The sequence below is a fragment of the Pyxicephalus adspersus genome, chromosome 2 (genome assembly GCF_032062135.1).
Source record: "Pyxicephalus adspersus chromosome 2, UCB_Pads_2.0, whole genome shotgun sequence".
Taxonomy (NCBI): Eukaryota; Metazoa; Chordata; class Amphibia; order Anura; family Pyxicephalidae; genus Pyxicephalus; species Pyxicephalus adspersus.
Genome location: NC_092859.1, coordinates 36,857,790 through 36,885,781, shown reverse-complemented (window position 1 = coordinate 36,885,781; position 27,992 = coordinate 36,857,790). Strand labels below are relative to the sequence as shown.

At 37.1% G+C, this 27,992-nt stretch overlaps 1 protein-coding gene across 1 annotated transcript in view; it reads right to left on the bottom strand.

The window, feature by feature from the left end:
- Nucleotides 1-49: 49 nt before the first annotated feature.
- The window catches only part of ADAM19 (ADAM metallopeptidase domain 19), a 40,739-nt gene continuing 12,796 nt past the window's right edge, over nt 50-27,992 (bottom strand). The window contains exons 4-22 of the mRNA XM_072400437.1: nt 27,501-27,579; nt 23,293-23,369; nt 21,927-22,098; nt 17,976-18,041; nt 16,728-16,799; nt 13,640-13,806; nt 13,277-13,361; nt 12,795-12,934; nt 12,156-12,333; nt 11,730-11,819; nt 11,444-11,639; nt 10,665-10,773; nt 10,381-10,582; nt 9,129-9,206; nt 7,783-7,891; nt 7,359-7,509; nt 6,102-6,162; nt 5,368-5,538; nt 50-3,919 (exon numbers count right to left, since the gene is read on the bottom strand). Coding sequence (XP_072256538.1) covers nt 3,851-3,919; nt 5,368-5,538; nt 6,102-6,162; nt 7,359-7,509; nt 7,783-7,891; nt 9,129-9,206; nt 10,381-10,582; nt 10,665-10,773; nt 11,444-11,639; nt 11,730-11,819; nt 12,156-12,333; nt 12,795-12,934; nt 13,277-13,361; nt 13,640-13,806; nt 16,728-16,799; nt 17,976-18,041; nt 21,927-22,098; nt 23,293-23,369; nt 27,501-27,579 — 2,272 coding nt within the window. The 3' untranslated portion in view covers nt 50-3,850. The remainder of the gene's footprint in view (nt 3,920-5,367; nt 5,539-6,101; nt 6,163-7,358; nt 7,510-7,782; nt 7,892-9,128; nt 9,207-10,380; nt 10,583-10,664; nt 10,774-11,443; nt 11,640-11,729; nt 11,820-12,155; nt 12,334-12,794; nt 12,935-13,276; nt 13,362-13,639; nt 13,807-16,727; nt 16,800-17,975; nt 18,042-21,926; nt 22,099-23,292; nt 23,370-27,500; nt 27,580-27,992) is intronic.

The following is a 27,992-nucleotide window of genomic DNA, read 5'->3' as shown; positions in this document are numbered from 1 at the left end:
GTATACTGAAAAGAGTCCATAAAAACAAACAATTCATTAAATAATTTTATTTTGTGCACCACAAGATCTGCCACAAACAAGGTGTGTTGTCATTACATATTGCAAAGCTGTAAAAAAAAAAACGATCCAGTAAATTGCAAAAAAGAAGAATGTATAAAATAAATTAGTACAGAGGTAACAAAATAAAACATAAAAAAGCAATGCAGTATTAGTTGAACATCTTCTAGAAGATCACACTTGCTTTATCCTACCAAAGGAAAAGCTTCCATGTGTGAGAACAAATAATTTTATTACCCTGTGGAGTTAAAGGAGAACTTTATTAGTGCAGAATCTCTTGATCTGGAGGAAGGAAATGCATTGTTGTGTATGTGCACAATCTAGATGTCTCCAGTTGCAAAGTTTAGGTCCTGACATGTATTCTCAGATTGCATGCAGCAGTATTGGCCAGTTTTGGGTATCTACAGTCTACAGCAAATCCTGGCCAGCAGCACACATAGCTTGGAAGACTGCATCTTCTAAAGAGCAAAAGCTATTGTTTCCCAGCACATAAAGCACTCTTTGACACATTTACAGCTTTTCCAAACAACTGGTGTTTTCTTTACTGCATAGGTATACGTTAATGACATAAAAAAGATCAGTTGGTTTTAATGAAAATCATAAAGATATTTTCAGTGGAGAAATGACCCATATATAATACTACTCCTTCAACACAACTCCCTCTTCTCCTGTGATAGTTTTTTACACACAAGATTCAGATCCTGAATGTCTTTGCCGTGTGGCTACAGGGTCAGAAAGTCAACCATTGCATAGAAATTGAGGGCAAGCACATATGATTTGCAGGTAGGAAAGATGCCTTCCCACCAATTGTCATTATAAGGTTTACATTAGGCTTACAATAACCCAACACAAGAGCAAATATAGATCATACTCTAAATGCTAACATTTGATTGAGATTTGAGAATTGAAAAAGAAATTAAAAAAAATGTAAGATGTGACCTCCAGGGCCATGTGTCTTTGAGATGTTCTGTGATTTGCAGATCTGTCTATAATACATCAAAAAAATGTATTCAAAGTAAAATGAGCTTTTGTTTTAAAGAAAAAACTTAAGCTAGAAAAGCATTAAAATGCAATGATGAAGTAGAATTGCTCAAAAATGTCAAATCCGATGCTTTTTGTTGTCCAAAGTGTGGTGCCCAGTGGCAGTGAATTAGTTAGATTTTGGGCACCAAGCTGAAAAAAACAGCTTTATTCTGGAGTTGTTCCTATCCGTCACTAGATTATTCATTTTTACTATAATGGGGGTATTTTAGGTGCTACATTTTAGGTTTAGTTTTAGGTGGCTATTCCTATATATATTCCTATACGGAATCCTTTTAGATAGACGCCAATGACATCAAATTCATCACTGTAGCAGCATTATATGTAGTGCGCCTTAGGAAAATGTGACAGCTGTAGGGTCTTTTGCCCAGAAAGCGATTGTCCTAGAAATGTGGAGCATGGAAAGCATAACCCATTAACCTCACACATCATTTGTCAACCATAAGTCTCAAAAACTATCAGCACCTAGAGCTTCTGTACACATTATACAACTTTATACAGCTACCCAGAAGCCCTAAAAATCTCATAATTGCAACAGCTGATGAATAATAGGCTCGGAAATATTGTGTTGCACTGTTTTTGTTGGTAAAACACATTGAAAGACAAAATAACACAGATTAAAAAACTAGTAAAAATACATAGTCCTATTTTCACATGTACTTGAAATAAGTTTTTTTTTTCATGTTTTACCAATGAGATTTAAATTTTCATGTGCCCAGGGATGTTTAGGAACATAGTGCAGCTAAAAACAGTCTGTTTGCAAGTTTTCAAGGAAAAATAGCCGTGTTTAGCCACGAACAAGTTCAAAGTCTGCCTTCTCTAATGTGGACTACAAAAAATTGAATTCTGATTGGTTGCCAGAGGTACCACTTTTCATTATTAGTAATCACAGTTGTTAAGCCTTACTTTATGGACTAAAATGTATATGGTAAGGTCATTGTATTTACTATAACTTCATATGAATATATTTCTATTGTGAAATATATAGCCAGAGAAGCGAAAAAACTAACATTGTATATAGGATTGCTTTATTGTGTCATGTATGGGTTTTACAATATGTTTTACATCCATAGGAAAATGTTCACTTATGGCTTGTTGCTTTAAGAGATGGGAGGAGGTCTGGCTGCAGTTATCACATGTTTGCAGTCTTAATATCTATAACTTTCCGCCATATTCCAGAAGGCAAAAAACAAAAGTTGATCATTTTCCATTTGACACAAAAGATTCCCATAGAGCCTGTAGAAAAAGAAAAAGAAAAAGGAAGAAAGGAAAAGTTCTTCTATGAGGTTTTTATTTCAGTCTTTGTCACAATTTGGGAGATTTTCCCTCAATTCCTGTCCAATGAAGGGAAATGTCTTGATTTATTTAAAGTAAATAGAGTAAAATAGGAATGGGTAGGAACATCTGTTAAGTTTGTTTTTTCATCCTTATGACAATCTCTTCTCTATCATTTTCTCCAGCTGAACAGGAACAGGAAGTGGGGTCAAATCACCCCACCCAGGTCTGAACAGCAATAAAAACTAAAAGAAATTGTTAAAAGAAATTATTTTGACTTTAGGAAATAAAAATAATCTACAATTATTACATTATTTTTTTTACCCTATAGATAGTACTAAAAAATGCCTCGATGAGACTAAAAATAGCACTAAACCTTAAAAAGGTCAGCTCATCAGAAATCAGTTTCAGTTGTAGGTAATGTCTATTGGAAAGGGTTATTAGCTAGGTTTTTATCATTTATAATCTCCATACCCAGGGGGCAGCTGGTCCCATATTTCATTTAAACTCTCCATTATGTAATACAATTTTATAGTCCAGCAGAAAGAAAAGGCATCCTAATGATGCAGATGTGCAGCCCCTGTATTTCAAGTACAAGTATCTTACAGAACAACCCAAACGTTCACAGTGGAAATATATATAAGGAAAATATTTTACCTGCAAACAGTATTTGTATTTTTGTTCATCCAGCTCTGAAATTGCATAACCGTATTACACAAGACAATCAGCCTGGTGACCCAACTATCCTGGTCACCACCCTAATCCCCAGCCTGTGCCTACATAGCATTTCCCTGGTTCTTCCTGTCACCACACAGGAATATAGAACACTCACTGTACAGGGGTTTTACAGGAGGCTGAAATAAAGTTACATTCAGTTATTTTTACTAGTTGAGTTTAAAATATATTTGATGATTTTTTAATAAATAACCATATTCATTGTTTTTTTCATATATATATATGTAACTGGAATTTGGCATTAAACTTAGAGATGTAAGGAACCGTTAGGAGATTTCATTCTCCAGTATCCACTTAGATGTGAAATAGGAGTTTTAGTTGGACTGAACCTTTAATTGGTGACAGCCTATGGTTTTGCTGCGCTGCATGTGATTTGCTGTATAAAGATTATCATTGTTTTCCTTTCTCCTACTTTTGTCTCTTCCTACCAATACAATTCATCTCCTGACCTGACTTTTCACAGCACTTAGTCCATAAAGTTTCATTAGTGCATCAGTTACCTAAGCACAACTAAGACAGCCATATAGTGCATTGTTAATATCACAGACACAATGGCATAGCTGCCTTCAGTGTGTGTAGACGATGATCAAAATCCTGGACGGAAATTCTTTTTTTTTCTTGTTTTTTACATCAGATGTTACACATCCGTTCCAGACTTTTTGTTCGAGACATGAGTTGTCCTGTTTAGAATCAGTACAGAGTCACAGACTCTTTTTGTCCCTGTAATACTGGCCCTCCAGTTTCACTTGGCAGTGTGCCGCATCCTACTTGGAGGTAGGGGTGGTGGTGTTCTTTTGGGGGGCTGTAATACCTGCAAAATAAGTTGAATATTTGCATTTATATTTCCTATAACATCAATAACATAACATTGATCAATGACATAACCTCACTACAGAAAGTTTACTAGCAGAGAAACAGCTTTGCAGAATAGAAACACTCAAGTAGAGACACCACGTGTTGTCAAAGTCAAAAGTCTTTCAATTTGCCAGGAATCAGGATATCTGCTTTGAGTAGAATAGGATTTTTAGTTCTGTTTTAAGGGGTTAATGTTTTTTTTCCCAGGGATTCTATTATTGAGATCTCTTTGCTGAGTTCTTGGTGTGGCAATTGTAAGGATGTCCCACTAGGATGTATTCTAGTTATTTTATATTATGGAGAATGCACCCAGCAACGTTGGCACACCCACCATTTTTAGGTGGGCAGGAACAGAACTGGAAATTATGTCTGGAAGATCTTACTGTTATCAATTGTTTGAGATATCCAGGGCAGATTCACACCGTCTCCACCTGAACTAAAGTATCACTTCTTGCCTTGGCATGTAGACCCCTCCTGCATTGGGGCCTTTATATAAAAGAACATGTGTACACAGTATTGTGCAACTCTCAGTTTAGGTTACCTGAAAATGAAGCATATAAAGGGAGGATGGCCTATGACTTGTAGTGTTATCACACTCACAGTCTTACAGTAATCAAACTCACAGCAGCTTTCACAATTTGGGCCTGATTTATTAAAGCTCTCCATAGCTGGAGATAATACACTTTCATCAGTGAAGCGGAGTGATCCAGCAAACCTGAAATGAATCGGGTCCAGAATTGAAAACATTTGCTAACAAATAGAAAATTACTTTTAGGAAATCCATTCCAGGTTTGCTGAATCGCCCAGCTTCACTGATGAAAGTGTATCCTCTGCAGCCTTGGAGAGCTTTAATAAATCACGCCTTTTAAGAGAGCACTGTTCTGCCCTGGAGTAAAGCCTGCCTCAAATCATTGAGAAACACAGAGGAACCCATTATGATATAGGACCAGTCACAAAACTGCAGAAAAAATGGGGTTACAGTAAAGGTTATTGTACGTTAAGCTTAATGATCATCTGATACCTACAAGAAGCTTAAAGCTACCTACACACGTCCAATGGTTCTCTTATATCATCCCTAAACCGATTATCGGGCGAGAATTGAGCAAGTGTACAGCGCCCATAGTCCATCATCCGAACAACTGTTCTGGCGGATCCACGGAAGATGGACGACAAACGATCGTAATGCAAGGGAAGGGGGAGAGCGTGCAGCAGGGTGCCGCTCCGTCGTTCTCCCCCTCCCCTCTCCATAGAGCAGAACGGTGATGTATGTACAGCACTCAATCATGCATCTTTCAGTCTTTTGTCGTTGGAAAGGATTGTGAAGATCCTTTCCAACGACAATAATTGCAGGTGTGTATGCGGCTTAACATATATCCCCACCAGCTGTCTAGTTAGTAGCTTTACCTTAGGAGGTGGAAGAGGTGGTGCCGGCCTGCTAGGTGGAGGTATTCTTACTGGAGATGCAGTTTTGGTATTTCCACTTTCAAACTGTCGGCTGTGAGGATGATGAATGGATGGTGACCTTTGATCTGCTGCCCTTCGGTTGGACTGTAAACTGACTGGGCTTTTTAAACCCTATAGAGGAACAGAAAAAAAAATATATTCTTTGTCCTTAAAAACATGTACTTGTATTGTAAACCTGTATGACAGATTGGTATTGGGTCTGTTTTTTTAAAGCTCTCCAAGACTGGTGAAGTTAGACTATCATAGGAGAATCTAGCAAACCTGGAATGGATAAAAGGGCTTGCCAACTAATAGGACGAGATTTTTAGGTAATCCTTTTTATCTCATTTCTATTGTTGCTATGGGACCGAAAGGAAAGGAAATGAAAAAACCCCACAAAATACAAAAGTTATATTGTGTTAAAGTGCCACAAAATATGTTAGCAGTATATAAATACACATAAATATTATTTATTCCCCAATGTTTGCAAAGGAAAAAACAATTGCCTTTGGATTTATTTTATAGCTGCCTGTGTTAGACTGGGAAACATAATGCTAGCCTCATTGGGGCTCCAGGAGCTGCGCACATTGGGATTTCCTTTTAGAGAAAGACTTTGAAGGAATTCTTTTCACATTGACACTCCTCTTACCTCAGCAGATTTTAGAAAGACACCATAAAAACACTTGGGATCTTACCGCTGATGTCTCCGCTCTGTGTCTGGAGGTAGGGTCGATTTTGCACTTATCATTGCTGTCACTGGGCATAAAAAGAAACAAAAGTGAATTATTTCCAATGTTTTCTATGAGTGGCAAAAACCTAATCCTCTTATCAAGAATGTCAAATAATAGTTTTTATGCTAATTTAGGCATTGTTGCTGATTGACTCACAGTCTTTCTTTTCCCTCCAGAGCACAGTAAATAAAATAAACAACATTCCAGATACTTATACTGGCTACATTCAAAATATATTTTTTATTGTGGAACTTCAGCCTAAAATTTAGACATTTTAGAAACAATTTTCTTTGTAATTTTGTGCACAATGTACACTGGGCTGTGCATTTCCAATGCCCTGGCCTCTGCCTGTTACATGACTTTGCCTTGGTTTCCACCTGCCCTGACTTCAGCTTGTTTAACTACTTCACCTTGACTCAATGACCCTGATTTACTAAAGTTCTCCAAGGCTGGAGAGAATACACTTTCATCAGTGAAGCTGAGTAATCCAGCAGACCTGGAATGGATTTCCTAACAGTCATTAGCTATTTGTTAGCAAATGTTTTTAATCCTGGATCAGATCCATCCCAGGTTTGCTGGATCACCCAGCTTCACTGATGAAAGTGTATTCTCTCTAGCCTTGGAGAACTTTAATAAATCAGGGCCATTGCTTTACTGTCTGATTGATGTGGTGGAAAAAGAAGCCCAGATCACTATAAATACCCTAATTATGCCAACAAAATTTTTGTGTTGCCACCTCCTAGAAAATACAACATATATAGAAAAAATGAATGAAGCTCCTTAAGGCTGAACTACTATAGAAAGCAAGGAGTTATGTGGCAAAAAAATCTTACATATTTATTAGATATCCTGATTAAAAGTCATAAATGACAATAATAACAACAATGTACAATCTTTCAAATAACATTAGTAGCATTTGACACGTTTTGTGTTTTCAGCCTAAAGAGCTGATCTTCAAGGTCTAGTGTTTTTTGTTTTTGTTTTTAAATACATAACTGGACTGAATATATTTCTTCTGTAGTTCAGTTTTAGTGTTGCTATTTCAGGCTGACGTGTTGCTCAGTCAAGGTTATTATTATTATTATTATTATTGTTGCTCAGTCAAGGTGTCTCATCACATATTTTATATTTGATCAGAGGATCATATCCTGTCTAGCCATCTTTTTTTAGGACAATGAGAAGTAAGGCAACAGCAAACAATAGAAATGAAAGGCCATTTACCTCTTGTGCAGGTAGCCAGCTATAGGACTACTGTCTGATTTGTGGAATCTGCTCAGGCACCTGCGTCTGTAAAGGTATACGGAGACAGTGACTGCTATCCCAGCTAGCAGTAATATAGGAAGAAATACCCAAAGCACCACAGAATCTGAACCTAGAAATGGGAAAAGATGTATTAAACGGATTAGTGTATAATGTTTTCAATAAAGTGTTTAACTTTTTGCTGCCTCTAAGGACACCTGGCTTCAGCCACACTTACTGATAACCTTACAATTGTACAGGAAGAGTGAGTGGAACAAAAGTAAAAATCTTTTGTCAAGCCTTATTAGAGTGCCATGTCAGATACATTTTTCACCCTGCATAACTGTAGGAATGAAATTCAATGAACAATACCCCCTGCTCTCCAGATGGAAAACAGAACACTCACCCCCAGCAGGTACTGGTCCACTGTCTATGCTGCCACCATTTCCTGTCTGGTTACAAAACGGAGGCTTCCAACCAGGAAAACAATGGCAATTCTGGTTATTATTGCACACCTATTAAATAGAAGAGCAAGTCAAGTTTAATTGGAGAAACCATATGCTTCAATTTGAAAACAAACTTGTCAGCAGAAGAATATAGTATTTGCCCTCCCTGACTTTCTTCTGGAAACAGACAAGCTCCAGGGCTATCAGCTTTATTTTTCTTTCATTGTATAATCAACAACTGTGCAAATTATAGTAATAACGCACAATAATGTTTTTGTTCTGATGTCAAACTATCAGAAAGTGAAGGGTGAGGATGACACACGGACCTGAAATAAGTCATTAGTGGTAGCTGCCATATTTCTATCCTGGCAGGAAAAGATACAGCAAATATTATATATAATATTAGGTTATTCCTCTATATGGCAGCACTTTTAAACAGTCATGTTCATTGTTTGCATTTGTAATGAGTGGGCTATAAATCAGGCTTTGAAATATAGAGATGAGTCATACCATTCAAGGGACTGGAGGTGATTATTGGCACTTAAGTGTGAATATGGAAAGCAATTAAAGCACTTAACACAACCATACAAAAAAGAATCATCATTTTATAAAAAAAAAAAAAATGCCTTTCTGAATAAATGGGTCCCTATAATGTATCAGGTTAGAACCTGCCAGAGGTTTGACTAAGTCATCCACCTTCAAATCCAAATCGAGTCCCAAGTCTTTGACACCAAGTCCCAAGTCAAGTCTCAAGTAACCAAGAATACCTCATGTCCCGAATCAAGTAACTTAATTTATCAAGTCGTTTGCAAGTTGTACTTAGTCTGTTATAATGCCTTCCTCCCGGCATTCCTTGCATTATAAGTCCATTTGATAATCAGATGCACCAGTTGCTCCTTATGGGAAAAAGCCATTCTATCCAATTGCACTGCAACCCGCTAAGGCAAGCACCTGTGTTGTAGCATGCAGATCAATGTCATGTGCTTTTTTTTTTAAACATGGTAGGGTGTATTGGTGGCTCATACAGTTTTAGTGGGTTGTCCTAATGCAGTGTATGATCTTGATATAAAGAGTGTTAGCTCACATAGATCGTAATAGGTCCTCAAGCTCAAATCCAGGCCCCTTATTTTAATACTTTTAGGTAGCTCAATATTTTTGTAGCTTAGCCCTTTATTACTGTCCAAATTGATGCTCTAAGAACATCTTGAATTCCAAGTCTTGGAAAAATATAAAAGTTTGGGAAAACAACACTCAAGTGTTACTGTGTGTCTGGGAGACTCCTTTGAATGTATAGCTAGACTCTCACCCCATTTCCATTGCACTTCTTTGTACACTCATCCACCTGAAGGAAGGACGTATTTCGGCATTGTCCCTCAAAGCAGATCTAGAGAAAACAAAAAACATTCCCCAATTTTATTTAGGTAAAAAAACACAGAAAAAAAACGAATACCCAGACTTGTTTGCTGTAAGGCAATGTATACAATGTACCAATCACATAGAATCTTTCAGTATTTCTTTTTTGAATACATTTTGTTGATATGTATTAGTATACCTAACCTACCTTGTACCATGTTAAGTATATCTAACCCCAAGAACAACAAAGTAATATACTGTAGTTTTTTTCCCTTTATCTTTCACCTAGAGATGCTGCTAGTAACATACTACTGTGTGACATTCACTCACCTTACTACAGGAAGGAACAGCAAGTCACCCTGGGACAGAAACAGGGTTAGGATTTTTTTGATAGTTCCCACTCCCATAATCTACATAACAGAATAGGGGGGAGGCATTCTGTATTTCAAAAGAGTGAAGTGGATGGGGGAGTTTACAGGAAATTAGGAGTTTACAGATTACCAGGTATTTTCTCTCCTTTTTTATTTTAAAAAGACAAATCTGGGGAAGTGTGCATTTTTTTACCTGATTTACATTTAAAGGGATTATGTGATCTATCACTTCATTAAAAATTGACACACGTTTTATTATGGATCAGCCAACAAAAAGGTACTTGCATTGTACTGACACACGAAGGTTAGTGGAATGGCTCTGAGATGAAGTGAATAGTAAGGATTCCCAGGGATACCCAACCCCAGACATTTATAAGAATGATCTGATTGGCTGCGATGGGCAACATGATACCCAGTTTCCCTGAAAATAAGTATTTTTTTTTCATGAACAACAATCAACATTTATTCTTGAACAAAAAAAATCAATATTTATTTAAATACAGTCATGTCATCATCTTCTGGAACACCATCATAACTCTCCAAACCCTGAATCCCATCTTGAATTTCTTGTGACTGCATTTCCTTTAGAACCATTGGCCCCAATTTCTCATGTCTAGCAATAGCGCTTTCCTTAAATGAGCACCTCTTGTCCATGTATTTATATATATATATATATATATATATATATATATTGTAGATTATTTTCAGGGTGGGGGTTTATATTTCAAGCATCCTCAAAAATATGGAAAAATCATGCTGGGACTTATTTTTGGGGAAACAGGGTATATACTTTAAACATTTGCATAAATTAAGAGTCAGAAGTGTGAGTCTTACCTGATTCTCTCCGCATTTAGTTCCAGAAAGGACCAGGCCAGGATCCATCATGTCCTCCTCTTCTGTGATTCTGTAAACATGGGTACCTCTGCAGAGCACACGTCTCCCCTGTATCGTGATGGTGGTGTCAATGGCCACAGCATTGTTCTCCACAGGTCTGGAGGAGGAGCTTAGACACTGGATTTTCCCACACTTAAAATGTCTATAGGATGGGTAAAAATAGATGTACTAAAATAGGTCAGCAAATGAATCCATAAACACTACAAAAAATGTACCTAACTCACCCAACTTCACACTTCCGATATTCACCATTTAAGTCTCGTCCACAGTTGCCATACTGGTCACCAGCTGCATTGATCCTTTCGAAACACACATCCGGGGCAATGCTTGCTCCTGTTGGGCATGCAGATGGCATTTGATATAAATCTGTAATGTATTTGTGAAGCTGTTACATATAACTATTAGTCTGCTCCTCATTTGGGAGATTTCCTTTGTTATACTGAAGTGTTCCTGGGACAGACTGAAAGAGGAATTTGACGAAAAACAATCAGCAATAAGAGCAATTTTATTAGTAACGTGGAGCTGATTCTGTATCTTTTTCAGGCCTTTTGTCATTTCTGTCCTTGTTGTGTGACTCAAGTGGAAATCTCATCAATGGACACCCATAGCAATGTAATTGTGACAAGTTTTAACTCTCCTCCAAAACTATATCATATTTTGTGTAATGTTCCTCTTTTAAATGTAACTATAGAATAATTATAGCTAGTATGCAATTTTAATTATTGTACAATATACATTTATGTAAATGACTTTCTAATTTTTACTTGCTTTCTATTCCATGTTTTAAAAAATTTATTTTTAATATAGATTTCTGAATACTTTTTCTGGTGGTCATCTGTATGCCTTGTGAATTGACTAGCATCTCATAACTCCATGTAAAAATCCTAATCTGAGGGTCCCATTTGTATGCCCCATGTACGTGTGCCTTCCACATTCCTTTAGCTTCAACACTTATCCACATGCTAGGTCTAACTCATACAATAAAAAGTTCCGTTGGCCTCACCAGTTCCCCAGAGCTGCCGACACTGTTGTTGGTGGGTCAGACACCTCCCATTGTAGCAGAAAGCGTCTCCGTCTTGGCAGGAGGTTCCATCCAGATGGAAGGAGTTGGGAGGACACACAGGAGAACGTCCGGTACAAAACTCTGGCAAGTCACAGGCTCTGGATGTCTTCCGACACGGGAACCCAGGTGGCCTGAGCTATGCGGGAATGTGACAGGGAGGAATTATTGTATACAGCTGGCTACAGTATTCCGCCCATGTGGTAATAACAAAGTAGATAAATCTTACTCGGCACTGATGGCAGCAGGTCCCGTGTGCACACTCAGCTCCTGGCAGCAGGGTACAGGTTGTGGCATTGCAGCATGGATTGTCACATTGCTGGAGGATAAACAGTGGGGGAAATAGGAGTTAGAGAAACTAAAGAGCAAACAGACAACTGGGTAAATGATGATGGTGATAAAAATGAGAAGCGCATATGTCTGGTATATTCAGAGCAGAGCTGGGAATTTACCACTTAAAACTAACTACTTAAAACTAAATACTAGAATCCACTTAAAACTAAATACTAGAATACTAACCCAAAGTTATGAAGTTACCATATGAAGTTACACCACAAATTCAGATTAAACTACATTTTCTTGCTAGCAGTTTATGCAAGTGTTCTACAAGAGCAGAAGAGCCAAGATTTCATACATAGATTGTGATATATCATACCTCAATATCCCCACAGTCACATTGCTCTCCCTCTTCCAAAAAGCCGTTCCCACAACGTGCTCCTCCGTAAAGGGTTTTTGTGTCTGGGGTATTGCTAAGGCACATTCCCCCTCCAGAGCGCAGGAAACGGTCCAACTCTCGCTTATTACACTCATTAAACACTTTGGGGAAAGGATGTCTGCAAACACAACACAAAGAAACATTTATTGATTTTATAAAGCCCTTAAATATTTTTTTAACATTTTTTAAAGATCAACACTTTCTGTGCAAAAAAGATGGTGATCACCAGATTTATCAAAGAGCACCACTTCCACCTCTAATGCGCCAGATAGTAGTAACCACCTTAATACAATAGAGATCAGAAGTGTTTTTTGGAAACACCCTGTTTTCTTCATTTGCCACTTTTAGAACTGGTGATAAGCAGCTGGAAAAAGTAGTCATGAGTATTCTATTTAGGTGTTTCATTTGATTTGAATTTAGGTTAATTATGGTTAAGCAATCAGTCAATATTCACCATTGTAAAAAGAGTATACAAGTGGACCATAATCTAAGGACTAAACATTGACTTTTATTTGCTTTGGATACTTTACAGTGAGATGTCCCTGCATTTATTTCCACCTATTTAAGTTACCAGCTCACCCTGTAGCAGCCGCCATAATACAGCCTCCATCTTCAGGTTTGGCTGTACAACAGCCTGAAGCATCATGGTTCATGCCGAAATTGTGTCCCATTTCATGGGCCATCGTGGCTGCAACTCCAATGGCATTGTCCGAATGATCCTACAAGAGTAATTTAACTGTAAATTGATTAGGTGACACATGAGAGAGAGAGAGAGAGAGAGAGAGAGAGAGAGAGAGAGCTAAACAAAAAAACACACACAAATAATAATACTTTGTAAAAAAAAAAAAGAAAAAAACAAAGCAGCTCTGCAGAAACAGTGACATTGCTGAAAAAGAAAGAAAAAAAGAATGGGGAACCATAGGGCCTATGCTACCTCTATTTTGTTCTAACCGTTTAGTAAAGCAGTCCCTAGTAAACTAGTCCTAAAACCTAAAAAAATTAGCTGCAGATGCTATTTTAACCTGGTTAACAAAAGTATATTCAGATTTGTTTTCTCTTACCATATTAACACCTCCAGACTGAAAGGAAGAACACATTGCCTGAAGTGGGGCCAGCCCAATGGTTGTTCCATGAAAAGATCGCCCACTGCAGGAAGAAAAGTAATAGTTTATAGGGGTAAAACTTATCACAATGGCATAACCAGGCCTCTGTGAAAAAAAAATCATACTAATAAAAATATGAATATATTGCACCCTAGCTGTGTCAATCTGTCAGGCTGTGCTTTTTTATATGCAAAGACTGTTTGGATTTACTAACGTTAGTTATTTTATTAGACTTTTTTTACATTTTAATTTAATGAACATATATACTTGGGAATGTTTAAAACATATCCCACTGACACAGTAATACCACAATGTTCTCACGTTATGAGCTGTGCATTGTCGTGCGGCGTGTGCTGTAAGATCTTTCTTCTGTAAGACAGGAAGGCACGTAAGGTCATATATGGGTTTTCTGAAACATTGCACTTATCTCCAGCAGTCCATATCTCCAACCCAACCAATGCGATTCGAATCTTTAGAGCTCTGTAAAACTAAAAACATAAAGCAAAATCATATAGCACTCGAAGACTACAGAAGATCATGGGTGAACCTGGGTGATCTACCAAACCTGGAATGGATTTCCTAAAAATCATTTGCTATTAATTGACAAATGTTTTCAATCCTGAACCAGATGCATTCCAGTTTTTTTGGACTGCCCAGGTTCTCTCATGATTGTCTATTTTCTCCAGTCTTGGAGAGCTGTAATAAATCAGTCTGACTATGTATTATATCCTGTAAAAAACTTAATGTAATGTCATTGACAGGGATATTTTTGTTTCAGCACATTATTATGTAAAATCATTGATCTTAGCAGGTTTTACAATTATTTAAATCTAACCTTGTAAACCAGCAGACAACAGATTCCTCTGTGTAAGTATTTATGTACAATTTCTATTAATAAACCAGGGACATTTTTAAAGCCACATCTACCACGTCTATTTATTTAATTATTTATTTAACTAACTTAATCCAAAATAGAGAAGCCATGTGTAAGAAACAAAGTACACCCCATGATTCAATAACTTGTAGAACACCTTTAGCAGCAATACCTTGAAGCAATCATTTTCTGTATGACTTACATACATTGAACAAATCATTTTAGAATCTGGAATATGGAAAAAAGTCTTACTACACTTTATAACATTGCTTCAGTTTATTGAGGTTTGTGGGTATTCATTTTTGCATAGCTGCCCTATGCCCTGCCAAATCATTTCAAATACTTTAAGGTTTGGGTTTCAACAGGGCCAATGCAACAGTTTAAATCTTTTTCAGCCAATCTGTTGTAGATTTGCTGGTGTGCTTGGGATCATTGCCATTGTTGCATAAATGACCTTCAGACAAGCTTAATTCCCTCCAGCGTTCTAATTCTGTCCGTATTTCCACGCAAAAAGAGTTACATTTTTTGCATGTAAATGTATTTTACATTGCAGGCTTATATTTTTAGGCATGACTCACTGAAATATGTCCAATATTTTATACATTTATTAATCAACTTAAAATAAAAAAACACAAAAATCTATTTAAAAAAAACAAAAAAAGTGAAACATGTAATATAACTGTACAGTAGCATGTATATTATATATAATTATATATATATATTATATAAAGATTTATTTGTATTGGACTCAATACAGCTATTTGGTATTGAATCCAATACAAAATTATTTGAATTTCCCGCTGCTCCTTCCGCCCCATATGGACGTCCGCCCCGGAGATCGTTTCTGCAGTCGCCGGCTGGAGATCGGAGGAAGAAGACGTGCCCTGAGGACCTGCAGGAGGTGGGGGGACGCCAACGGTGTTTTTTTTTAATGTTTTAAGCGACCCCAAGTGTGACTCGGGATTACCGCTTTTTGCATGGTAAACCCACCCCGGGTCACACTCAGGAATACCACTAGGGAGGTTAAGCTGTCACACAGATAGCCTCACATTGGATACTTTGGTAAAGGCCCTGCAACAACAAAAAAAGCTAAAACCATCATCCTCACCACTGTGCTTGACAGTTTGCAAAGTTGCAGAGTTTATGCTAATACGGCAAGCATGTCAATGTGCATTATGGCCATACACCTCTTTGTTCGAAGAAGACTTGTTGTTTGTTCAGATGCAGCTTTTCAAATCTAAGCCATGCTACCATTTTCTTTTTAGAAACAGGTTTTCTCATAGCAATCCTTCCAAACAAGGTATACTTGTTAAGTATTTATATGATTGTACTGTCATGAATTTTAACATTTAACATGCTAACTGAGGCATGTAGAGTCTGAAATGCAGTTGTTGCTTTTTATTGCAATTTCTACGAGCATTCTGTAACCTGGGAGTGATTTTGCCTTGACATCTCCTTCAGGGAAGATTGGCACTTTTCCCACTTGTGAATAATCTTTCTGACTGTGGAATGAACTTCAAAATTAAAGCTCTCCAAGGCTGGAGAGGATACACTTTCATCAGTGAAGCTGGGTGATCCAACAAACCTGAAATGGATTTCTGAAAAGATATTTGCTATTTGGTAGCAAATGTTTTCAATCCAGGACCAGATCCATTCAGCTTTCATAAATCAGGGTCATTGTGTAATGTCATGAATTGCTGTTCATCTAAGACTGTATTTAACTAATTTTAAGACCTGTTAAGGACTAGATGGTTTTTTAAAAATTTTATCCCAAAAACCTTATTGTTAAAACAGGGAGTTCTTTCTTTTTCTCATTACTTCATGAACAAGTTATCACAATCTCCAAATGCAAAGGGAAAAGTTGAAATCCGAAAAAAGAAAACAAGCACACCTAGCTGCCTATTCCAACAAATAAAATTTAGGTTTTTGTTTAGGTATTTATATGATCGAAGTTGAAACCTGATGGGATGTTATGACAAGTGCTTATAAAGAGTCTATGAACATGCTATATATCAGTAAATGTATTACTCACACTCTTTTGCATATAAGATGGAACTTTATTGTAGACCAGAAAAAAAGGCAGTAAGATATTATTATTATTATTATTAATAATAATATTCAGGATTTATATAGCGCTCTACAAATAGCTATGTTTTATAAATGGCATAGACAACGGAAGCTGTTTCAGTGCTTTTATCCTATTATTATATTATTTTCCTCTGTAAGTACCATTCTTCATGTGAAAGCAATCACTCCTAGAATAAAAAAAAATCACAGATCAGCCCTTGCATAACCGCCAGCAATCCTGGTGATGAAATGTATTGATTAGTTTTATTTATTTTATTTTGTTTTGTATATCAGTTTGCAAAAATGATTTCCTGAAATAATGAAAGTCCATCTCCATGTTTCCTGCACTTGGCAGGCGTCAGGGAAACATTCCAAGCAACCCGTTCTGACGCCTCTGTAAAGAATCTGACAGAATTATAGTATTGTGTTTTAACCACCGGACAAGACAGCATTTATTAAAACCCATACCTTATCAATATAATTGGTAACCTCCAGCATTTTCCTCTGGGTCTGTTCCAAGTCTGAGTCATGTTTCTGAAACTGAGAAAATGAGAGGAAATCAATAAATGAGCTCCACTTCAAATATATAGCTGTCAGCTCCAGGAAACACACAACATGTTATTGATCCCACTAAATGGCTTAGATGGCAATACACCCCTGGCTGCCTTCCCGAGATTGCCCACACCCGCGTGTACATCTTTATATGCCGTCTGCTTCATCTCTGCATTATGTTAATTTACTTGGAATGTTTGTAAGCTTATTGTTGGTCTGGGGCCAGAACAGAGTGCTGATATTTTGGTGTACTTACACCAAAGGGCAGATTACTACAGTTCACACATCAAGAAATCATTAATAAAGCTCAAATTATTTACTCAGTAAATAGTAAATGGCTAATATCTCTCTGAGGCTACAGTCAGGACATGCTCTGTATAAAAGAAGCTATATACTATGCAATTAAATGTTTGATTTGAACAAAGAAAAAACATTGAAGTGATTTAAAAAATCGATTGGAACAGTAATCGGGCAAAGCTTTTTTTATGGGTAATCATAGTAAGGAATATGAAATATGGATTGGAACGCAAAGAGTGAATCCAATAAATTATAATGGTGAAAACAATCGTAATGTTGAGTGAATATAAAACAAGTAGATGGTACAAAAGATACATATAGTTAATTGGAGGGGATCAATATAAAATTGATTATCATTGCAATGGTATTAAAAATCAAAAATGGCATTGAGAGAAAATCACTTACCCGGTGCTGGGAATTTAACTGACTGCACATAATATAAGCTGCTCGTTCTACAGCTCATAGTACATTAGCAGGGTGGTCAGTGGGAAGAATGCCTTTACTGGTTAGTAAAAAGAACGTCACCCTTAAAGATGGTGTCAGTAAACACTGAATCCAGTAAGACACAAACTGCTCATTGCTCAAGGAACCCCTAACAACCTCTGGAGGAAACCTTTTTAAGTACACTGAACTACACAATGCATTAAAACGTCTTATCTAAACAAAATTCATACATCTAGGCAGGCAGGCCGTATCTTTTTATAGCGGTTTGTGAATTTCAAGAAGATCAAATTGTTATCTGCATGATTGTCTTTACCACACATTACATTTTCTCTCTGCACTTGGTGAAAAACATTCAATCACCTGTTGCTACAAGCAAAATAGAGTTTGTGATCAAAAAAGTATAAGCATCATGTAGAGCCTCACCTCTGCATAGTCAGCCACAAGATAGAGTTCCACACATCGTTCTCCCTCTGTTTCCTCTCTCTTCACCTGCAGGAAATACAAGAAGTCTGAATCAAAACTGCAGCAAAAATATGTGGCAAGCACAAAAATACGACAGGACTTATAAACACTATTGCTAAATTTTTTTTTTTTTTTTGTGCTGTTATAAATATGACACACATTGCAGTTTTCATGCACAAGGAAGCTGTGACCGATTGCAGATGTAACCATTGCAACAGTTCATTCCTTTGTCAACAGGGAATTTGATCCCAGATTTTGGTGATGTGTTTTAAAACACAGTTTCTATCACCTTTAATCATTTCACTCACCAAACATTCAAGTAAATCTGTATTCCTATTTAATGTACAGCGCTGCGTAAAATGTTGGCGCTATATAAATCCTGTTTAATAATAATAATAATTCTTAGCTCCATTAACAGTGTGTACATTTTGTTGACAAAGAATTTGATTTCCGGTCTAAATTTGAGAGAGCAATTTCAGTCACCATTATTAATTTCACCCAATAGAAATACATCTGCACATGTATACTTAGCTTCCATAACAGTGATTACATTTCATTGGGAATTTTATTGTACATTTGAGTGACATGTTTATAAAAGATTTTCCATTATAAAAGAAGCAAGCATTGAATTCATGGGTTGGAGGCATGGAGCAGAAGAGTCACAGACAGGGTTCACCATAGTTGTGATCCTAGTGATCCCAGTGATCCTAGCATAGCTTTCTTCTACTCCCTTAAACACACCACACTATCATTTTTCTCTTTTTTAGGAAGGAAAATCATTTATATTAGGAAGATCCCTCCAAGGTCTTATGGAGACATCTCCATATCTCTGTTTTGCCTGATATTTCATATGGTACCACAAGCTAAAAAAATGTATATCTGGGTACTGTATACAATAGTGCAGAGGTAAGCAAACTCCAGCCTTTAGGTCGGAAAAGGCCTAGTCAGTATTTCAGTCTGGCCTAATCCCCCCCTAGTTATTTATTGTTGGATCCGGCCTAATTGAATTGTCGTGTTATCCCGCGATATCATCGAATTCCCGCACAGTAACCCAAATTACTATGCCTAAGGAGCAGAGGCAACGCGCAGCTACCAGTCTCCAGAAGGTTGACCTCGAACATCGTGTCTTCAACCCCCAATGGACTGAAAAATTATTCTTCGTCCAACACGGCAACAAAGCCTCGTGTTTAGTGTGCAACAACACCAACAGCACTATCAAGCGGTCAAATATCAAAGGGCATTTCGATGCCAACCACACATACAGAGACTACACTGTGGATGAGCGCAAGACTAAGGCTGCTCGCTTGCATGTCACGGTTGGAAAAAAAACTTTCCTTGGACACCTTGTTTCTTCTGGCCTAGTAGTACAAAAAGTTTGCCAACCCCTGCACTAGGGCATTAACAAGACAGCTATATGTGCCCTATATTACCATGTCTTTCATATAGTGTGCCTTGTATCCAGCAAATCCAAAAGGCTAAGGCACTAATTTTTCGTTACAGAAGCCAAATATGAAGTCCATTTATTCTGATATTTTTCTTACAGCCTTACATAACCATTTGTGATTCTCCAACACCATAACTAAGATTTAGGGACCATAGAGAGCTGTAATAATTATTGAATTTTCATTCCACCACTCTATACATCCCCCCTATTTTTTCTTTCTTTTTTTACAAAATGTTTTTTAGACATTACCTATTTTGGTACCTTTGTCTGCTACCTAATATAACAACTAGAGACCTTTGGCCTGACACAGCAAGTCTGAAGGTGGCTGTATAGTCAAAGTCTGTACCTGTCAGGTAATTTTCACTATAGTTACTGAAGAAATAGTAATATATGTGTGTGCCCCATACCTTTAGTTTTAAAGTTTTTAGATTTGTTTACATTTTTCTAAAAATGTAACATTCCAGTGACTTAAACAAAAGGTGGCACAATGCATGATAATTTGACCATTAAATTTCATTGGAACAGTTCAACGCTATGTAGTGGGATCTGCCAGCACATTCTACTAAAAGCAGTTTATTCATACTTGAAATGGCAAGAACCCCCCTAAAACACAGAGGACCTGATTTATTAAGCTCTTCATGGGAGAACCTGGAATGCATCTGGTCTTTCCGATTTAGAACATTTTCCAGCAAACGGCAAATGATTTTTAGTAAATCCATTCCAGGTTTGCTGGATAACCTAGTTCACCTTTGAGAGTGGTAGTAAATCAGAACCAAAACCTCTTCAGTCCAGGTTGAGTCAAAAAAATGTCCTTTTGATTAAAGGTTTTAACCACACAGATATGAAAGGGCCTTTTATGTACCCATATAATGGCCAGCAAATAGAAATATTATTTCATTTTTCCGAATTTTAAAAAGAACACTAAACAACCTACACCAGTCTCTTCCATCAGAAAAGCACAATTATAATGTTCTACTGTAGTTATACACACATTAGTGGTCATGTGTATGGACGGAACAAATAAAGACTCCATGCATATAAGGTGCTAGTTATTTAGCTAGGCTCTATAGTTGCCTGTCATTACTGAAGTTGTACACACACATAATGGATGAGTAATAATGTAAATAATAGGATGTATTTTATCAGCTTGCCTTTAGAGAGCTTCCATTCCATAGGGAGCACTTTTAATGAAGGGCATACATAAAGTACATCAGACAGATGTTATATATCTAGTTACACAGCTTGGGAGACCTCTTAGACTTTTGGAGTGCAGGAGACTCCAAACATCTGTAAAGCTACACCAGATGGTTATTAATCAAGGGATATGTTGTTTGGAAGTATTTTGCATCTTTTGTGGAGTATAAATTGGCAACATGAGCGCTGCAGAAAACTAATGAGCAGAATAACATAAGATGTCATACATGTGCCCCTATAATAATCCCCCAGGAGTAATAAAATATGTAAAAGGGGATCTGTCATGTAATATTGCCTACTCAGAGTCACGGCTATAATTCTATTGATTTTTCACACAGTTACAGTTATTATCACACATATCTATCTGGGTCTGCTGCCACTAACATTATATAAGAGTTGCATCCAGACAATAAGTTCAATCATGGGACTAATAGGCTATCCAGGAAAAAATTATACTGATGCTAAAATAAAGTCCACTGAACTTATCAAAATTTGAAAAACATGTAGACAAATTGAACAGGCTTCAGAAAAGCAGTTCAGGGCTGTAGGCTCTTGTTAAACATTTTTGTGCTGCACAAATTCTAAGTATCTGCATAGATGGCCTGATTTATTAAAGCTCCCCATGGGTGAAGAGAATACACTTTCAGCAGTGAAGCTGGGTGATCCAGCAAACCTGGAATGGATTTCCTAAAAGTAATTTGCTACTTGTTAGTAAATTTTTTTAATCCTGGACCAGATCCATTTCAGTTTTGCTGGATCACCCAGTTTCACTGCTGAAAGTGTATTCTCTTTAGCCTTGGAGAGCTTTAATAAATCTGTCCCAGAGTATCTGTTGTAATTGTACTATTGTCTGCCTTCTTACTAGAATCATTACTAGGAGAGAAAAAAGAAACAGTTCCCTAAACCGCTTTTCTCTCTATTCAAAATGGTTTTATTTTATAGCTGTTTGTGTTTCTTTCTGAGATCCATCCCTTTGCAATTGGTGACAGGAGGCAAACAATAATGCATACAATCTCAACAGTTATATATGTATTTGTAATAGAGCTTTTGACATTTTATCTCCAAAGTTCAAAATATAAAACTTAGCTGTTTTTAGAATACTTTTCCAGACTTCTGAATGTTCTCAGACATAAAAGAATTTTAGGCATTCACCAACCAACATTGTCAGCTACCTGGAATAGTATTGTGTTAAAAATAAAGTGCATTAAATAGAAAAGTGGGCTTGTAGTTACATTTGGTTTCATGAATGTCTAAAAAGCCTGCACAGCACTCACTCTGTGATGAGGTTGATAGGAGCTGGAGAAATTCTGCTTCTCACTGTTTGAGTGTCCACATTTCCCTCCCGGAAAGGAGAGATGTTCTGCTCTGTAAATTAGATGTCTATGGCTGTCTCCTGGTAGAGGTTCCACCACATAACTTAGATTATTGCTTACAGTTATTAGTCCCCTGTAGAGAGAAGAAGGATTTGTACATGAATGCCATTTATATTTGGTCACACAGTACATTTTTTCTCCTACCTGCTTTTTACACCTTATTGTAGGGGGTTAAAAATGGTTTATTTTTAAACTGAAGTGTTACAAACCTAAAAAATTTTTTTATTTATATTCCACATTAGTTCTGTTGAAAAATGTATTTATAACCTGTCAATTGTGAAGATTTGAAGATTCAGAATGAATGACACAGCATCCCACATCCCGCATTTACAGGTTATTTAAAAAATGCAGTTTGAAGAAGAACCCATATAGACCTTAATTTTAGCTTCCTGTGATGTGAGAAATGGAGGAGGAAGAGCCAGCACTAATAACGTCTCTAAGGCTTTTTTAGTTGTCATCAGTCTAACTCTGTGAAACTCACATGTGAGGAAAGCACAAGGGTCACCTTGTCAGTATGCTTGCCCAGGCTATAACAATCACCTGCACCATAGGATAGAGATCTTGCTATGGGGGGTCCAATTTATTAAAAGTCTCCAAGCATGGAAAAGACAGACTAAAGTTGGAGAAACTGGGTGGTCCAGCAAACCTGGAATAACTGGCTATTAGTTGGAAAATGTTTTCAATCCTGGACCAGATCCATGCCATGTTCACTCAATCACACAGATTCTCCTATGATAGTCTATCTTCTCCAGTCTTGAAGATCCTTAATAAATCAGACCAAATGTGTTGAAGAGGTCCCAGGCTTACAGAATTGCAGATTCAATGGCAGGTAAGACAGGTAACATAATGTATACACATAACAGGATGGGTAATATTTACCTGCCTGCTTAGTTACCAACACCCTTTTAGGTGTAAATGAACTCAGAGTTTTCCAGATCATTTTTGCCCAAAATCAGGTAGTTTTCTCCATGCCATGGAATTGCAACACACAAACCTTTATAAGCCACCTGGTAGTCAAACCCAGCTTCCAGATATTTAATGTATTTATGTACAGGTTCCTATGCAATGAGGGAAGAAGTGACCCCTTCTGCAATAAGCTATAGGAAACATGAACAGAGCTGAGTGGAAGAAGGATTAAAGCTGAATTGTTTGGAAGGAGAGAGGTTACTTACATCATGGACCCAATAGACATAAGCAAATCCCCAGGGTAAGCTTCCTATTGCCTTTCCCAGAAATATATTTAGCAGTAGAGAAGAAGATTGCATACCTTATTCCTGAGCAGGTGCTGACTGCTACACTGGAGTCTTTCTGCCCGCGAACAACTCCATGATAATAGCAGTGGTCCTAAAATCAGATTAGTCATTACAATTAAAATATTGGCAATCGGGTGATATATTAAATGGCAATAAATTCACTGAATAGAATCTAAATAGCAATTAAAAAAAGCAAGATTCATACAAAAAATGCAGTTTGCTCCAAACAACACTTTGGTGGATCTCTTTTACAAGTAGTAGTAAAACAAAGTTGATCCTGTGTTTAATTTAAATGTGCAATTAACAGATGACTGATGTAAATATAGTTCCACCTTTATACTAAGATGAATATATATTTATTGCATTTACTTTTTAGGTGAATGGGCTCTACTCGATCTCAGTACTGTTTTCCTTAATTGGTCTGGACAAGTTGACAAGACGAAGAGGAAACACAAGTATGCATGTGTAACTATTGACTGGAAGCTCTGTTTGTGGGCCACAACTCATATGAATGGCCTATGAACTCTCTGAAGCAGTGTTTCTCTACTTTTGGCTATCTGTAAAGGCGACATTCATGTAGAGGCATTATTCCCACTGACCACCACACACACATGTACAGTGAGCTGTGGATATAGTAATTGTAGACAGGGTTCCCTAAAGACCTGAAAATTATTTCAATGGTTCCCCCATGTTAAAAAGTTCAAGATACACTTTTCTAAGCAGTTGCTGAAACAAGTGCCCTCCCTGGAAAGTTTATTATTTTATTCTGTCCTGGCGACAACTGTAAGTTTCTGGGTTCCCCATCACTTTCTGTTTGGGTGACAGTGGTCACAGGACAAAGAGGTTGAATCTACTTTGGATTTAGATATACTATAAACATTCAGCACATTAGCCTGGTCTCCTGTAATTATTTATTAGTAATATAAATAGACCCTTTGCAATAACATCAAGCAGACTCTGTACTGTCATCCAAGACAGATGATTCTGGTCAAAGCGAATTCATTTAAGGCAGAGGAATTAGCCACACTGGGACAAGGAACATTGAGCTCTTTCAGTCCAGCATTCTTATATATCTGTCCTCATTTCCTCTTCTATGCACCCCCATTCTTAGCTTCCTGGGTAACTTGATGATCTCACTGGTTCAGCGTTAACCCTTTCAATGAGCGGGGTAGGGATACGGCGCAAGGACAAAGACGCAGTTGTGTTTTATGAAAATTTCCCAGAGGCTTTTCACAGCTTGCACAGACATAAAACGACTTTAAATCTAGCTGCCTTGTCCTCTGTCTGCAGCAACCTACTATAAGGGACAATTTGTATACTCACTAAGGATGATCAATATTTAAAATATCGATTGATTTTTGTAGATGCCTCTAGTCTTTGCAAGCCCATGAGACTAATTGGAAGTGGTAATCTACAAGACTTTTTTATTAATAAGTCCAAGGGGCCTATTATATAAATGCAGCAAACAATAAGGAGTAGTGTGTAGTAGCTGTGGGCTTTAGGAGAGCTTCAGCAAGCTTTAGCTTTATGCTTACTACAAGAATGCTTAAAGCTTTTTAAGATCTGCATCATGTATTTTCAGACTGGAGCAGAAAGGGGAAAAACCGCATACATTTTGCTGAAAGCTTTATACATTTTTAGCTATACAACATTGCTCCTCAGACTATAGAGTACAAGTAAACTTATGAAAACGAGGTCTTGGCTTTTTTACATGTCTTATGGCACTGACTGCCGAGCCTGCATACAAAGGGGTTGGTAACAAATGGCAAATTAACTGAAAATTACAATATATATATCATACTGAATTTAGGTGAGATTCAAGAATTCAATGGCAATAACAGTGCCATATGTAATGATTATTAAATATTTAATTCATTTTTCTATGGCTTTTTACTGCAATTTTATACAGTCATCTGTAGAATCATCCTTAAAAAAGTAACTTAATATATAATAATATCCATTGCCAATCAATATATGATCCTATCACACAAATGCAATAATGGTGTGATTATAATGAGATTATATTACCAGTATCTGAGCCCTTTCTAATGGAAGGGTCAAATGAATTTTGGATTGCTTTAAACGACATTCATAAAATGCTTCTAGATCCTTCTGTGATAGCTCTTTAAAAATAGACTCTAACTGAGCAGAATTACTGGATTCTGATGTTTTTATATCTGTAAATGCTAATTAAGAAATGTAACTAAACTGAGGTCAGAAAGTTGGCATAGTTTCTCATAAAGGGTCCCAATAAGGTCGAGACAATAATTAATACCTGAAAGCAGTTTTACTCTAACCAAAAATAAAAAATCATTTCAATTCTGGCTTAGCCTTAAATTTAAAATTTGCATTTGAATAAACCAGAGATTAACCCCTACACCCATGTTAATCAGCTTCCCATACCTATGGGCTGAAAGTTTGAAATATATACGATTGACAAGTATACAAACAGCAGAGAGGTACACTGCCCCAGAGTATAAACAGATATATGTGCTGACGTTTCATTTTAAAGAAAAACATCCTGCTAATTAGTGAGTGTAATCTGCATCTGCCTGTAAATATCTGCATCCTCTGAGCATCTGTATAAACAGCCAGACTCGAGCATCTGACCACATCTGTCCTCCTCCGACCTCTCCGTCAGTCATGTGGCAGCATCTGTATATTCTATAAATAAAAATGGAATCCCGTCTGCAGGCCCAAATAACCCCAGGCAAGTGTCAGAGAGTGCCATCTTTTCACTCTTGACCTACTTCCAAAAATGTTTTTTCTCCTGGGGCCATGCGAAGTGTGTCAGGAAGCAAAGTAAGGAATCGCAGGTCAAACCGAAATGGGACACAAGTTTATGTAGGAAATGGTGCAACAGCAGAAAAACACCCTGAGCTAGCATTATGGTTTAAACAAACTGAGGATAAAGCAGGACGTCTTGTGACTGCGTCGTGTGTTTTGATGTAGAACAGAAGGAGAGGCAGAAGCGATAAATCAGATGAATGCTAATAATTGCATTTGGTGGAGAATATTCTAAGTCACTTGGGGTGAGCAGATAAATGCTAACGACCAGGGAGACCAAAACAGCTGTCTTTTATCAAAAAATACATTAAGAAAAAAACTGTATCAAACAAATACATTTTTATTTTTTTCAGTTGCAAAAGGCTTCAGGAGATCAGCTTTGAAATGCAAGAAAGAATAAAAAAAATTAGTAAAGTAAAGAAATAATTTAATGGCTTTTTTTTCATCCTTTGTTGCATCTTAAAGCTGGTAATCTCCTGAAGCCTATTTGCAGACAAGGTTGTCACCCAATAAGAGAAAATACCCAAACAAAAACCTTAAGTGCAGAGTCACCAGGTATTATTTTATTGTGAAATATAGAAGTAAAAATATATTGAAAATAAATGACATTATTATATGAGCTACTTCTAACGGTTCCACCATGCAAACAGAGCAATAGGGGAACACAGTGAAATTAAGTACTGAAACTTTCACACAAACCTCCTATTCTTGGACAATCTACAACTGCCTTGACACATTTGGCCTGATTTATTAAAGTGCCCCAAGACTGGAGAAGAAAGAATATCATGAGTGAACCTGGGTGATTAATCCTGGACAAGATTCATTCCAGGTCTTGCTGACCTTCAAAAAATCAGACCCAATATATAGTGATTGGATTGAGGTGGCTAAGTTACCCGTTTTAAATGCCGAGGTACTTTACCGACACCAACTCCTGCCAGATATGTCATTACCTGGATGAATGGGAACCTTCATAGACTGTCAGCGTTCCCAGCTGGCACCCTACTAACTGGTCCATGGGCCCATCTTTTTTTTTAGACAGGAAAAGAGGAAAGCAGGGCCACAGCGCTTTATGAAATTGTAGTTATGTTGGTAATTCTGTTGAAATTGACCTTACTTTCTGTTGTCACTGGGACCAAATACATGGAAAAAACAACAGACACCCAAACAATTGTAAAAACCCAAGAGGTTGTAATGCTTTACAAATCACGTAAAAACAAAACAAAGAAAAACAGTTGTGGCTGGACTTGCATATTTGAAGTTATGTTTTTTTTAATTTAGTTCAGATGCAAATTGTTGAATTTTTATCTAGTTAAAGATTATACAAAGCATGCAATAATACACAGCACAAACAGCGGATCAGAACTTATTCTACAGCACCTGTAGATTAAAGAAACATGCACAAAGACATCACTTAGGAACAGAAACCATGCCATACCGTCATACTGGGTTTCTGGATGATAGGAATGTCATTGGGGCTATAATGGGTCTCTGTGTAGTTCATATGGATAAGTTGTCTGCAAAGCAATTAAAAAAATTAAGAGTTAATTAATTTTTCCTTACAGTTTTACCGGATTACTTTACAGATTAACCTTCATCACAGGTAAAGTGCAAACATTGTTCCATCAGTCGCACTGATATTAAAAACAGGCAACTCATGAAATGAAAGATCTGGAAATGTTCATAAAGAGTCAGAATGAAAGTCAGAATGTTGGCATACTTCATCATAAAGGGTACCTGTCAGTATATGAACAAGGGAGAAGCAGAACAATCAGGTGTGATACAAAACAAGGAACACACTGAAAATTACAGCGAGGTAATGAAGGGAAGAGTGAAAGAGAATCAGAGAAAGATCAGGTCCCCTTGTGTATTAAAACTGCTATGTGGGGACTGGATAGGCTGAAGTACGAATCCCCCATCATAGAGGACC